The sequence below is a fragment of the Rhincodon typus genome, chromosome 5, assembly GCF_021869965.1.
Source record: "Rhincodon typus isolate 14 chromosome 5, sRhiTyp1.1, whole genome shotgun sequence".
Taxonomy (NCBI): Eukaryota; Metazoa; Chordata; class Chondrichthyes; order Orectolobiformes; family Rhincodontidae; genus Rhincodon; species Rhincodon typus.
The window spans coordinates 75,567,798-75,582,105 of NC_063336.1; the positions used below are offsets into that span (position 1 = coordinate 75,567,798).

A 14,308-nucleotide genomic window follows, 5' to 3' on the forward strand; every position below is an offset into this window, starting at 1 on the left:
TCAGCCTTTCTGCTCCTATGATGCTGCTTGGCCTGCTGTGTTCATCCAGCCCTGCACCTTATTGTCCCTGTAAGTTTTGTTTTCAGGCAAAGTTGCATGATTATTTAAGTGATTTATGCTGTAAATAATGTATAACTGTGATGTGTACACTCTCTGCATTACATTTCTATTACTTAGTGTGTGTTTTTGCATTGATTATGTGGACCTCTTGATCAACTGGAATATTTGATCAACAGTACACTTCTAGTCCCATAGGTGCCCATGAATAAAAAGTTTGCTGTCCCTTCTTTCTCGAATACTGGTGCCAGTGTTCAGTGAATTGCAACTATTTCTCTTTCATGAATCTGTGAGCCACGCATTCTACTATCTATCTTAGTTACCCTGTTTTACTCTTCGTTTTTGTTGACAGTGGTCCCTTTGAGTCTAAGATGATGTCTGTCAGACTGATGACACCTCAGATGACTGAGGAGCCAAGTTTGGATCCACGTGTTCTTCTGCAATTCGGGCATGTTGCATGTGGCAGTGGAAGTCACTTTTTCCTGGATTTGGCTTTGTTCTCTTCCCTGTATTGCTGCAATTCCATTTTGTGATTGGGTTGCTGTGCCTCAAAGGCTTATGCCTCGATGGATGAGGAGGTGCCATACTGAGCGGCCGACCATACCGACTGGTGTCAATGTCTGCATGCCTTAGGTTGTCCTTGAGCGTATCCTTATATCTTTTCCTTTGGTCATCCTTTAAACATTGGAAGGGCAGTTGGGAGGAGAGAACCTGTCTGGTTGTGCTGCATCTGGGTGCACTGACCTGTTCATTGGAGTTGCTTCTTTAGAAGCAGGATTTTGATGCTCATATATGCAGCTTCATGGAGGATGCTCACCTTGGTCTAGCAGTACTCCAGGTTCACCTCCAGGATTTGATGAAGGAACCATTGTAGGAGCTCTGAAAGATTTTAGAAGGGTAATCAGTGCAGCAACCTAATAAGCCAGGACATTTGTTGACTTCTTGAGGCCCCCAATGTCAAAGACACTTTATTACCTTCATGGTTCTGCCTTTTAAGTTAATACTTAGCTGCTCATATTCCATCAACAAAACCTCTTTCTTAGTCTTGTCTTTGTTATTGTTATTCACTTAGACCATGACCACTTAAGTTCCTGTACAGCCTGGACGAGATATCCTTCAGCTTGGCACCGGGGAAGCAATACAGCCTGTGGGACTTTGAGTCTATCTTGTTATTGGGACAGCATTTGCCCAAAGGTGGTGATGGAGCAGTCAGCAATGTTGTCTGTAAGATTATGGTGATGTGGTAATAACTGTGCCAGGCTGTGATTTGACTTGTTTATCATAGGATCCCTACAGTGTGGAAGCAGGCGATTCGGCCCATCAAGTCCTCTCTAACCCTCCAAAGAGCATCCCACCTAGACCTACCCCTTGTCCTATCCCTGCATCCACCTCACCTGCACATCTTTGTACTGTGGAAGGAAACCAGAGTACCCGGATGAAACCCACACAGACATGGGGAGAATGTGCAAACTCGACATAGACAGTTGCCTGAGGCTGGGATTGAACCTGTGTCCCTGGCGCTGTAAGGCAGCAGTGCTAACCACTCAGCCACCATACCGCCCTTTGTGCGATAGATCTTCCAATTCTGTCATAAGTCTCGGTGCGGCACGGTGGCTTAGTTGTTAGCACCGCTGCCTCACAGCGCCAGGGACCCGAGTTCGATTCCACCTTTGGGCAACTGTCTGTGTGGAGTTTGCACATTCTCCCTGTGTCTGCGTGGGTTTCCTCCGGCTACTCGGGTTTCCTCCCACAGTCCAAAGATGTGCAGGCTAGGTGGATTGGCCATGCTAAATTGCCCGTAGTGTTCAGGGATGTGTAGATTAGGTGGGTTATAGGGGGATGGGTCTTTGTGGGATGTTCTGAGGGTCGGTGTGGACTTGTTGGCCGAAGGGCCTGGATAAACCAGGACATTTGTTGATTTCTATGATCTGTGATCTCATTACTGTTGTTCCTTAGTTCTCCATTATATGAACTTTTAGTCCCCCTGCAGTAGGAAAGATGTTATAAAATTTGAAAGGGTTCAAGAAAGATTTACAAGGATGTTGACAGGATTGGGGGTTTGAGCTATAGGGAGAGGCTGAATAGGCTGGGGCTGTTTTCCCTAGAGCGTCGGAGGCTGAGTGGTGACCGTAAAGAAGTTTATAAAATCGTAAACGCCATAGATACTGTGAATAGCCAAGATCTTTTCCCCAGGGTAGTGACGTCCAAAACTAAAAGGCATAGGTTTAAGGTGAGAGGGGAAATATTTAAAAGGGACCTAAGCGGCAACTTTTTCATACAGAGAGTGGTGTGAGTATATAATGAGCTGCCAGAGGAAGTGGTGGAGACTGGTACATTTTAAAGGCATCTGGATGGGCATTTGAATGTGAAGTGCTTAGAGAGATGTGGGCTACATGCTGACAGATGGGTCTAGATTAATTTAGGATACCTGATTGGCATGGACAGTTGGACCAAACTGGATCTATGACCTCATTATTTCCGGTTATACTACTTGGCCATTGTGAAGCTGTTTGGTGTTGTGATGTAATCACGTGTCCCTCAAAAAAAAATTGCCTCTTATTGTAGTTGAATGAAATACTGCCAAACTGAAATATAGTTGTGTGCTTCCACATTCCTGTAACTTGGTACATTAGTAGGCAGATGCTGCTGTTGACAGTGAGACATTTGCTATTCTGCATATCAGAAAGAGTTCTGTTGGGTATTCAAGGAGAAATGTCCTTCATGTGGGAAAAGTAGAAATGTCTCCTTGAAAGATGACTCCTGCTTTTAATCCATTACTGTTGAGAATTGAAATAACATTCTTCTAGTTATGGGCATGCAGAGTTTTGCAGCTGTCTAAACCTGTTGTCCATTGAATATTTAAGGCTTTAAGAATTGGGATGTGATCTTTTTTATAGTCTACTATCTTGTGGTAATTACAAGCAATGTTAGTTTAAAAAATGCCTCAAACATTCTATCCTTCAAATTATATTTAAAAATGTTGCGTACAAGGCTATAGGTCAAGTGCTAGACAATGGAACAAGGATAGCTAGGTGCTTGATGGTGGGCAAAGTGCCTCTTTTCAAACTGTAAAATTCTTAACTTTCAAGAACAGAGGACTTAATGCTGCACACAACGATAACTTTCTTTGTGGATACTGAATAGAAGAGAACATAGCCCACTGTGTGTTGGCAATATAGCTGACTTCTAACCGAGAACTTTTCAAACTGTATAAATATTAATTATACTTTTATGACCAATCTCTGCTCGTAACCCCAACAACAATCCTAAAGCACATTTTCTGGGTGGCTCAAGCCACCACTGCTAAATATTGTTTAGATTTGGGTGATCTATTAGCAGCTTGTGGGCTGTGTGGTGTCTTGAGTTCTAACAGCTTAGTTCCAATTATTCATAAAATTTTATCTTTTCTGATTTTACCCTGTTTAAATTTTGTGGATGGAAGATTTGCAGCTAGCTTTTCCTTGGCATTTTTACCTCATTGGTGGTAAGTCTGAGATAGGAACACCTGAAACAATGATGAATTTAAACTTTGTACCTGTGATCTATGGTTCCATATTGACAATATTTTGCATCCCATAATGAGAAAAAAGTTCAAATATGTCTGATCTAGATTTAAAGATCTTTTTCTTTGTGTTTTTGCATCTCACTGCTATTTTTTATATGTAAATAAAATGAAACTGTAAAAATAGACTGAAGGAGTGCCAATAGATGTCAGATGATTTACTTTTGAGGTATTTAAGGGAAAAATAGATACGTGCATGAGACAGAAAAAATGAGAGGATGAAAGTAGGGTGGGAACAATCCTGGCCAGGGGATTGTTGATCGTAGGCTGGGACAAAAGGGAAGCTGAATAAGTAGCAATGAAAGCTGAGAGTAGTAAAGCCTACTCATTCTATCCTATTCTCAGCTCTTATTATAACTCAGTCAGCTTCCCTTCTGTCCTGGCCTACTGTCAACAATGCCCTCATCTTCCTACCCCTTTTATATCTCTCACACAATCTCTGACTCTGTCTTCGCCAATCCGCTCACCTCCATCCACACGTGCACACGTACCTCGCCTCCAAGATAAATAGCACTGTTTCATATCTGCTGTCAGTTCTAATGAACAATCACCGTTCTTGAAATATTAAATCTGCTTTCTCCCCACAGTGCTGCCAGACCTGCTGAGGTTTGCCAACAATTTCTGTTTTTGTTTCAGATCTTAAGCATCTGCAGTTCTTTGTTTCATTTCAGTCTGCATTTGAGGTTTCTTTCTTTATAGTGCATCCAGTTAAACATACAACTGTTTTAAATTTCGATATCTGCAATTTTTGTCCACGGTTGATGCTGATACTGACAGCAATTAGAGTCAGAATAATTAGCATAGAAACAGGCCCTTCGGCCCAAACTAGTCCATGCTGACTATAGTGCCCACTCAGCTGGTTCCAATTGCCCACGTTTGGTCTGTATCCCTCTAAACCCTTCCCATCCATATACCTATTCAAATGTGTTTTATATTTTGCTAGTGTACCTGCCTCAGCCACTTGCTCTGGCAGCCCATTCCATACACGCGCCACTCTCTGCATGAAAAAGTTGCTCCTCAGGTCCTTATTAAATCTTTCCCCGGTCACCAACACCTATGCTCTCTAGTTTTCAATTCCCTATCCCTGGGAAAAAGACTATGTGCATTTATCCTATCTTTGCCCCTCATGATTTTATACACCTCAATAAAAGGTCACCCCCTCATTCTCCTACGTTCCAAGGAATAAAGTCCTATCCTGGCCAATCTCTCCCTAAAACTCAGGCCTACTGGTCCTGGCAACATCCTCTTAAATCTTCTTTCCACACTTTCCAATTTAACTATGTCTTTCCTATAACAGGGTGACCAAAACTGGACACAATGCTCCAAGTGCGGCCTCATGAATGACTTATACAACTGTAAAATAACGTCCTAACTCCCATACTCAATACCTCGACCAATGAAGGCCAGCATGCTGAATATCTTCTTCACCACCCTGTCCACATATTTGTACTCCTAGGTCCCTCTGTTCCACAACATGCCTCAGGACCTTATCATTTACTGTATAAGCTCTACCTTGGTTTGACTTTCCAAAGTGCGACACCTCACACTTATCTGTATTGAATTGCATTTGCCAATCCTCAGCCCACTTCCCCATCTGATCCCTCTCTAATTTTTGATAACCTTCCTCGCTGTCAACAATATCTCCTAATTTTGTATCATCCACTAACTTACTAATCATGCCTTGTACATTTGCATCCAGGTCATTTCTGTAAATTACAAATAACAATAATTGCCTCTGTTCTTTTCAGCAAGTGAAGAATGCACTGAAATATACCCTGGGTTTTGTGTTTATCTGTTCCATCCTTCTCTTGATTGGGTAAGTTTATTTGAATGAAATAAAAGATTTTTGTCTGCTGAATGAATGTGTGTATTTGTTTTTAAAATGCTAAATTGTGAGCCAAAAATTGTTTCATTGTTTTTTGTTTTTTTCCCTCATCTCAGTAGTCTATGATTTATTGGTTTCATATGAAATTTGACTACAATTACAGCATCTGTGCAAAGTAAAACTGTAATACTTTCATTTTATATGATGCCTTTCTCAGGATTGCTTTGCCTGTTTCCTTTAGAAATGCAGACACCGAATCTGTCAAAAAAGTAATGAACAAACCTCGATATTTTGTTTATGGCAGTGTTCACAAAGGGATTTTTTTAGCCAGGACACAGGGAAAAATCTGCTGTTCTGCTCACTATGTAAGCTGACAAGAATCACAGTGTAATACCTTATATGGAAGATAACCTCTCCAGCATTGCACTGCAGTATTAGCCCAAGGTTATGTATACAAATTCAATGCTCTGAGGAATCAGGGTGGTGCTCAGGATGCACAACACCACATAACTGCATAATCTGCAAGCCCAAGGCTGAGTTACTTCCAAAGATGGAACTGGTCTTGATCAATTTGTCAGTCTTTTGATCTATAATCAGAGGGAATATGGAATTTAATTCAGGAGGAAGATGGTTTTAATCAGAATGGCTTGGCAACATGTAAAATAGAGTGCTCATACAAGGCAGAACATGTGTGAGAGGGATCTGCATAAATTTTGGTGAAATAAGTGACTGAAGAATATAGAATGTAATGGACAGTATAGAATTTTTTGATTTTTGGAACTGCCAGTTGATCCCATCTGAACAAACTTTTGAACATCTTTCCATTTTTATACCATGGAATGACTAAAGGCTGAGTCAACACAATGGTTTTATCTAGACAAACTGGCTCTGCTCCCAGACGTAGCTGAAAAAATACAAAGCTATAACAAGTTATTTCCTTCGAGCACCCCATCCTGGGAAAGTGCCTGACTAGTCTTTGGTTCCCCCTCCGCAGCAATGCAGCGAGAACAGAATTTTGGGACAGTGCCTATGTCAAGTATGTGAAATGTAAATATTTACTCTTCAGCTCAATAGTGCTAGAATTGTTCTGAGGCATTCCTTTTTATCTTGGGGCAATATTGATTACTGCCGATCCAAGACCATATCATTTGTACTAATAGCTGCGGTTTTCTACTCGCCCTTCTCTCCCAGGAAGATATAGTGAAACAGATTAAGATCATTATATGCTGCTATCCTTTTTAAAAATCAAGTTTTGATTAGGGTTCATTTTTTTAATCTGCTGAGAAATATATTACAATTTACTTCAATTAACATGAAGCTGTTGCAACTATGCAAAATTTGACCATGACAGTAGTTCAGTAATATTCACAGAAATAGTTGTGACAATTGAGTATAGACAGACAACAGCATTAATATGTCTCAAATATAGGGTGGTAGAGGCAGAAACACTTCATAAATATTAAGTATTTAAATGTGCACTTGCAATGCCAAGACCTACAAAGCTATGGGCCAAGTACTGTAAAATGGTATTAGAATAGTTTGGAATTGGCGTGGATGCGATGGGCCGAAGGTCCTTTGTTTTGTAGATCTCTGACTTCAGAGGCTACGGTTAACCGAATCAGGCTATACCAAAATTTTTCAATGAAGAAAATTTCACTGGTGAATGTAATCTATATGATTTGTGAATACAAAAGAAAATGATAATTACTGGCTGGTAATTCATGAAAGGATAATATTGAAAAGAAAAATCTACTTGAAGAAGGGTGACAAGAGGAAAATTAACAGACCATAAGACCTAGGTGCAGAAATAAGCCATTTATTCCATCAAGACTGTTTAGCTATTCAGTACTGTTTTTAGTGATCTGATAATCCACAGATTTTCTTCTTGATTTTCCATAGAACTGTTGATTCCCTTACTGATGAAAAATCGTGTCTATCTTAGCCTTGAAATATGCTTAACAAACCAGCTTTGACAGCCCTCTATGGTAAAAGAACTCCACAGATTGGCTGTATTTTGAGACAAAAAGTTCCTCCTCATCTTGATGTTAAATGGGCAATCCCTTACTCTGAGATTGTGGCCCTCTGGTCCTGGACTGCCCCATAAGTGGAAACCACCTCTCTGCATCTATCTTGTTTCTTACCACCCCAAAGAACTGTAAGAAATTTGTCAGGCATGATTTCCCCATTGTGAAGCTTTGCTGACCAATTATATTATGTGTTTCCAAATACTTTGCGTTGGCATCTTTTGTAAAGGAGCCTAACGTTTTCTGAACAACAAATGGCTATAGCTGCCATTTTCTTTTGTCTCCCTGTCTCCCTCCCTTTGGAGGGTCACATTGTTTGCCCTGGGAAGATTTATACTATTGCATCAGTTATCTCTGTAGTTACTTTCTCTAAAATCCTATGATGCAACCCATCAGGTCCAAGGGACTGATTACCCTTTACCCTTTAGCCCTATTAATCTTCAGCCCCATTAGTTTCACTAGTACATTTTCTCTTGTGATAGTTATTGTTTGTTTATTTCCTGCCCCAGTTTTAACCCCTTGATTATTCAGCATTTTTGGATTGCTATTAGTCTCCTCTACTTTGAAGTATGATGGAGGTATTTATTCAGCAGTCTACCATTTCCTGGTTTTCCATTATTATTTCCTCAGCCTGTGCTCACTTTGGCCCCTCCCTTCCTTTTTATATACTGGCAAGTTTAAAAAGTTTTAATGAGAATAGAATGTATTTCTCCGATCAAATTGTGATGTGATTTTACATCACTAAGACCACTACCCTAATTCCGCACTTGACCTTGAATGGATGAATAACTGTTTGTGGTATGTCGTGAGATCAGAAGGTTTCTCAAACATGTTATCGTGGAGAATATCCCACTCCAAAATGCTGTAATAAACCGGCAGTGTTTTAAACAGAGCCACATCTTCAAGTTCTGAAACAGATGGAAAATTCCTTGTTAGATCCTGCAGTCACCTTTAATAATGCAACTGCAGTGATGCAAGAACAACATTTTTTCTGTCTTTCATCTGTTCTTGCAAACTTTGATTAATAGCTGCTGCCAGGTTAAACCTCTGTACTCAATCTGCATGTTTACCACACTACATTCATCTTTTAGTACTTTTACCCCCAAAGCATCAATGTATGTTCCATGTTTCTATGCAGTGTTTTTTCACAGTGGGTGATCATTGGTGCAATTGGAATCTTTTAATTGTGTCTGCAATAACTTCAGACCGCATAGTATTGAAGTGCAGGCTTTAGATGGCAATCTTTTCATTGTGGCCATGTTGCCAATGACATAACATACAAGATGGAATCATAGAATCCCTACAGTGTGGAAACAGGCCATTCGGCCTAACAAGTCCACACCGCCCCTCCGAAGAGCATCCCACCCCGACTAATTCCTCTTACCTCTGCTTTTCCCAATGTCTAACCCACATAACCTAAACATCCTTAGTCACTATGGGCAATTTAGCATGACCAATCCACCTACCCTGCACATATTTGGACTGTGGGAGGAAACCAGAGGACATCCACGCAGAGACGGGGAGAATGGGCAAACTCCACACACAGTCGCCCAAGGGTGGAATCAAACCTGGGTCCCTGGCGCTGTGAGGCAGCAGTGCTAACCACTGTGCCGCCCCTAGTCATTAATAGCCATTAATAAATTTAATAATGAATTTGTAAGAAACCTTTCCAAGATCATAATTAGAAGGTACAACTTAATTCCACATAGAGAACTTGAAGTGAACAGCAATAAGGCATTTAATAAGCTAAATAAGCACATGATGGAGAAAGCAGTGAAAAACTATGTGGTTAAGGTTAGATGTAACAGGTTGTGAGGAGATCTGTGTGAAGCAAATCACTGGCATTAATTAGATGGGCCCTATAGCTTGTTTTATTATGCATGTTTCATGCAACGTGTATCATGTAATAAGTTGCTGAGGCATGTAAAGAATTTTCACATGCTAGTTTGGCAAGATGAAGAGGAGAGGAAAAGATTGACATGTATCTTAATCTAATCTTTGTGCTCGTGAAGCAGCATGACGGAGGCTTGGGAGTGAACATTTTGGTAAAGATCAAGAAAGCTTTGTTCAGCTTGCTTTATTTTGTTGCTGCGACATTGCTGCACAATAAACATACTAACTAATCAAATGTAAAAGCTTGCAGAGACTGTCTTAGATTATGAACAGTTGGACGAAATGAGATGTACACTGTGTGTATGCTCCAGTTCCTTAAATTCTACCAGTCTACTAACACAAAAAATTAAACTAAACGCATTATTGGAAGAAAAGAAGTGCTAACAGTTTCAGAAGTTACAGGCTAGTTAGCATGAGGGATTGATTGGAGCACCTCATCTATGCTTGTTATATTGTTTACTCAGCTGTAATGATAACCAAAGATGAAAGGAATGAGAGAAGGAGTAAACATAACAGACTTCTTCTTTCTCACTGTTCTCTCATTCTGCCTTTCTGCAAATCTGTTTCATAAATTTGAGAGGATTGGCTAAAGTCCCATGTAATTCCAAAAAAAATTTGGGATGACTTCTCCAATATGACACCACTTGTAGAGCTCTCCTTCCTTATTCACCACCTTCACAGGTCTAATTTCCTGCGGCTTTACATTTGAGATGGGTAGAATATAAATTTGTAGCTATGGTACTAACCTTAAATACCTTGAGTATTCTCCATATTGGTCATGCAAAACACATTAGACTACAAAGGGAAACATTCAGAAAATTATCCAGTATTGGAGTCCAGCTTTGGTGGATGAGAGAAACTTGCAGTCTTCACCTTGGAAAGAAAGTAATGACACCAGAGGAATATCCACTGTTCATGCACATCCAGCTTTTACACTAGTGATTACAACAAAAATGTAAAATGACTCAATAGTCAAAAAAAAATGCTTCATTCCCAACTGGGGGTTCCTAAATCCCCAACGCTTACCGAAGTATGTATGATACAAATTATACATCACAAATGAATGTTGAGCATTGGCTTATGTTACATTAGGCAGGGAGTGCTTACTCTTCTAAGACCCTTTTTGGAAACCACGATCAGATCTCTACAGGCTGTATCCTTTGTATAAATGAACAAAATGGTAGCCTTCAGCTGCTTCCATCATGTAACTATGATAGGCACACATTGTAAACTGTAATGTATAACTTTGTCAACTTACTTTCCTACTTCACTGGTTTTAAATTGAGCTATTGAATGAACAATTCTGGATATTTTAAAAATAATTTGCTAAGCATCATGCTTGACTGTCTAGAAAAGGGTTGACGCACAATGCAGTCCTCAAGCTGTAGTTTTGCTTTCCCAAATTCCTATTTTCTTCATGTCAAAATTAATTCATGTTCATAACTACAGAATACTGTATTTAATCTGCAAAAACTTCAAATACTTGATCAAATGGCTTCACTACCCAAAATCAGATGTACTAGTACCTTAAGAAAAGTTTTTTTTTGAGGATTGCTAGTCTGTCAAATTATTTTTCCCAAAAAATAGTCAAGGCAATTTCTTTGAATTTATTCAAGGCTGAGTTAGATAGATTTTTGAAAGACAAGTGAGTTAAGGGCTATTCAGGCATACAGGAAAGTTGGGTTTCACGCACAGCTAAATCATTAAATGATCTTGTTTAATGGCAGAGCAGGTACAAAAGGCCAAATGGCTCCTATGTTTTTAGGTTCCCAAGTGCGAATCCACTCTCTTTCTAAAAAATTTTTATAGTTATCCTTGGTCTTATTGTTATCCTTGGAGAATATCTTGGAGCGAATTGCTTTGAGGTTGCAGCTTTTTTTTCTACTGAGTTATTTTGCATTTTTGTTAAACACAGTAGATTTAAAACTGGATGTGTATGAACAATGGATATTTCTTAAAGAATGGATAGACTAAGTGGAATCTCTAAGTGTAACAAGAAGAATATGAGTTTATGTATTGTTTTTTACTTCATAAAGAACATCACAAATCTAAACAAAAACAGAAATTGCTGGAAAAGCTTAGCAGGTTTGGGAGCATCTGCGAAGAAAAATCAGAGTTACCATTTCGTTTCCGGTGACCCATTCTCAGAACTCGGTTACAGCATCTGCAGTTCTTTTAGTTCTTATATAACAAACATGAATAAGGTAGACCGTAAGGCTCATCAAACCTGTTCCGCTATTCAATATGATCATCTTCCGTCTCAACTCTATTTTACTGCTGGCTATACAGACAAATGAATAAGATTAGAATAAGTTTCAGAATGGATTAGTAGCTGATTCCAGGACAAAATGGACAGTAGGAGTAAAGATTAGTTATTCAGAGTGGCAGAAGATGGGAAGATGTGATACAAAAGGACCCTGCTGTTCACAGCTTATTATTAATGATTTGAACTTTGGAATCAAATACACAATTTCCAAACTTACAGATGACACCAAATTGGAGCACAGTGGACGAGAACAACAAATTATGGGACAACAAGAATAAATTTGGAGAGTGGGTGAATTGAAAATAAATGAGGCCATATTGGTTGTTAGAAAAGTACGAAGATTATTTATTTCTTAGAAGATGCAGACTTTGGAGGAGTAAAGGAACAAAGTGTTCTTGAAGTAGAAATAACTAAATTAATGAAAAGTGGTGTTACAGTTGGCTTAGTAATTTTAAAAAAAAAACTAAGAATCAGACTTTAGAGGGTTTGAATTGAAAAGTAACGAAGAAATGCTAAACGTATATTGAAGCTTGGTAAGATCGTTAGATAGTAGATAAGTAAGTACTCTACTTACTGCAATGTTAATAGAATCCTACCATTGCAGTAAGAGGCCATATGGCCCGTTGTGTCTGTACCGACCCTGTGAAGGGCATCGCAACCCGACCAAGACCCCCTACCCTATCCCAGTAACCCTGCATTTACCATGGCTAATCTACCTAGCCTTGGATACTATGCAGAATTTCAGCTGGCCATTCCACCTAACTTGCACATCTTTGGACACTGGGTGGAAATCAGATCACCCAGAGGAAATCCGTGCAGAAATGGGGAGAACGCGCAAACTCCACACACAGTCGCCCGACAGTGGAATTGAACCTCGATCCCTGGTGCTGTGAGGCTGCAGTGCTAACCACTGTGCCGCCCCAGTGGTTACAGAAAAAATGTTTGCTCATATGGACTGGAGCATAAATGCATTCAAGTAGAATTGGACAATTATCTGAGGAGAAAGATTTACAAAGCAATGTGGAAAAGGCAATGGAACAGGAGCAGCTGAGTTCATTTTGCAGAGAGCTGCTACAGATTTAATGGGATGAGTGGCCCCCTTCTTCACTGTAGGCAATCTGATTCACATATCCCTTGGTTCCTTGAGAGATCAAATATCTGCCCAAACCAGCCATAAATATATTCAGTAATGGAAGATCCACCATTCTTGGGTAGAGAATTCCAAAGGTTCACAACCCTGAATGAATAATTTTGTCCTCATCTTAGTTCTGAGACTTCCTGCCGTAGTTTCCCAAACTGTGGAAAATATCCCCTCAGTTCCTATCCTGTCACATCCTTTCAAAATCTTGTACATTTCAGTGAGAACACTTAATTGTTGACACTTCAAATATTGGCCACTGTTTGCTTACTTATTCTTTCAATAGATACGGACTTTGCTGACTAGGGCATCGTTTATTACCCATCCGTAATTCCCCTTGAAGGTGATCTTTAAGGAACACCCACAATGATGTTAGGAAGGAATTTCACGATTTTGACAGTAACTGTGAAGAAAGAACACATAGTTCCAATTCAAGATGTATTTGGGAGGTATTGCAGATGATGATATTCTTGTATATTTGCTGCTCTTGTTCTTCTAGTTGAAAGGAGCTTCAGATTTGGAAGGTGCTGTTGAACGACACTTGGTGAGTTGCTATGGTGCATCTTGAAGATAGTGCATACTGCTGTCAAATGCTTTGCTGGTGAAGGAAGTGGATGGGTTGCCAAACACATGAACTGCTTTGTTCTGGTTGGTGTTGAGCTTCTTGAGTGTTTTCGGAGCTGCATTTATCCAGGGGAATATTCCATCATACTCTTGACTTGTGCCTCATAGATGGTGAACAGGGTTTGGGTGGCCTGGAAGAGGGGGTGGCAGTGGGGGGTGGTGGTGGGGGGGTGGTTGGAGTGGGGAAGACTGTTGCAGAATTCTCATACTATGAGTTGTTTTTGTAGCCACAATATTAACATGACTGATTCAGTTGATTTTCAGGATGTTGATATGGCGGAACTCAGCTATGATAATATCATTGTATGTTTTTTTTGTGGTTCAGTGTTACTTGCCACTTATCCACCGAAGCCTTGGATACGGACTGCTTCAGTATCTGAGGAGTCATTAATATTGTGCAGTCATCAGCAGGCAACCCTATTGATGAAATAACTGAAGATGGCTGGGGGCTGTGGAGAACTTGCCATTAGGGACCTCCACTAGGATTATTGACCTCCAACAACCAGAACAGAGAACGCCTGAGCTGGTGAATATCTTGTTTCAGAGCTGGACTGTGAAGAAGATACAATCTATTCAACTAATCAAGAAGCAATCAAATAGTTGTTAACAAGCAGAAGTCAACAATGAGTGGCCACTAGACAACAAACCAATTGTCTACTTATACGAACCAAAGCCACAACCCTTCGGCTCCAGTCTGTTTGCAACCACAAGCAGCTACGTAAATGCAATGAGTGTCAGTTTGCTTGTTTTAAAAACATAACAGTAATCCTATAGTAATCTTTGGTTTTTAAAACCTTTCTTTTCTTCATTTCAGTCCACAGATCAAAATTTAGAAAAATAAAAATACCTGGTTCTTACACCTCTTGCTTCCTTTTTATATGTTTCAAGAAGCTATTACTGCCCATTTTCACTGTCGAAC

General features: G+C 39.9%; 1 protein-coding gene across 4 annotated transcripts in view; it reads left to right on the forward strand.

Moving 5' to 3' along the window:
• lmbrd1 (LMBR1 domain containing 1) overlaps positions 1–14,308 on the forward strand; it is a 260,769-nt gene that overhangs the window by 46,767 nt on the left and 199,694 nt on the right. For all 4 annotated transcript variants that reach the window (XR_007262077.1, XM_048596598.1, XM_048596599.1 and 1 more), the window contains one exon: positions 5,368–5,435. Coding sequence is in view for 3 of the 4 variants with exons in the window: in XM_048596598.1 (XP_048452555.1) it covers positions 5,368–5,435 (68 nt within the window). In the remaining variant the exon portion in view is untranslated. The remainder of the gene's footprint in view (positions 1–5,367; positions 5,436–14,308) is intronic.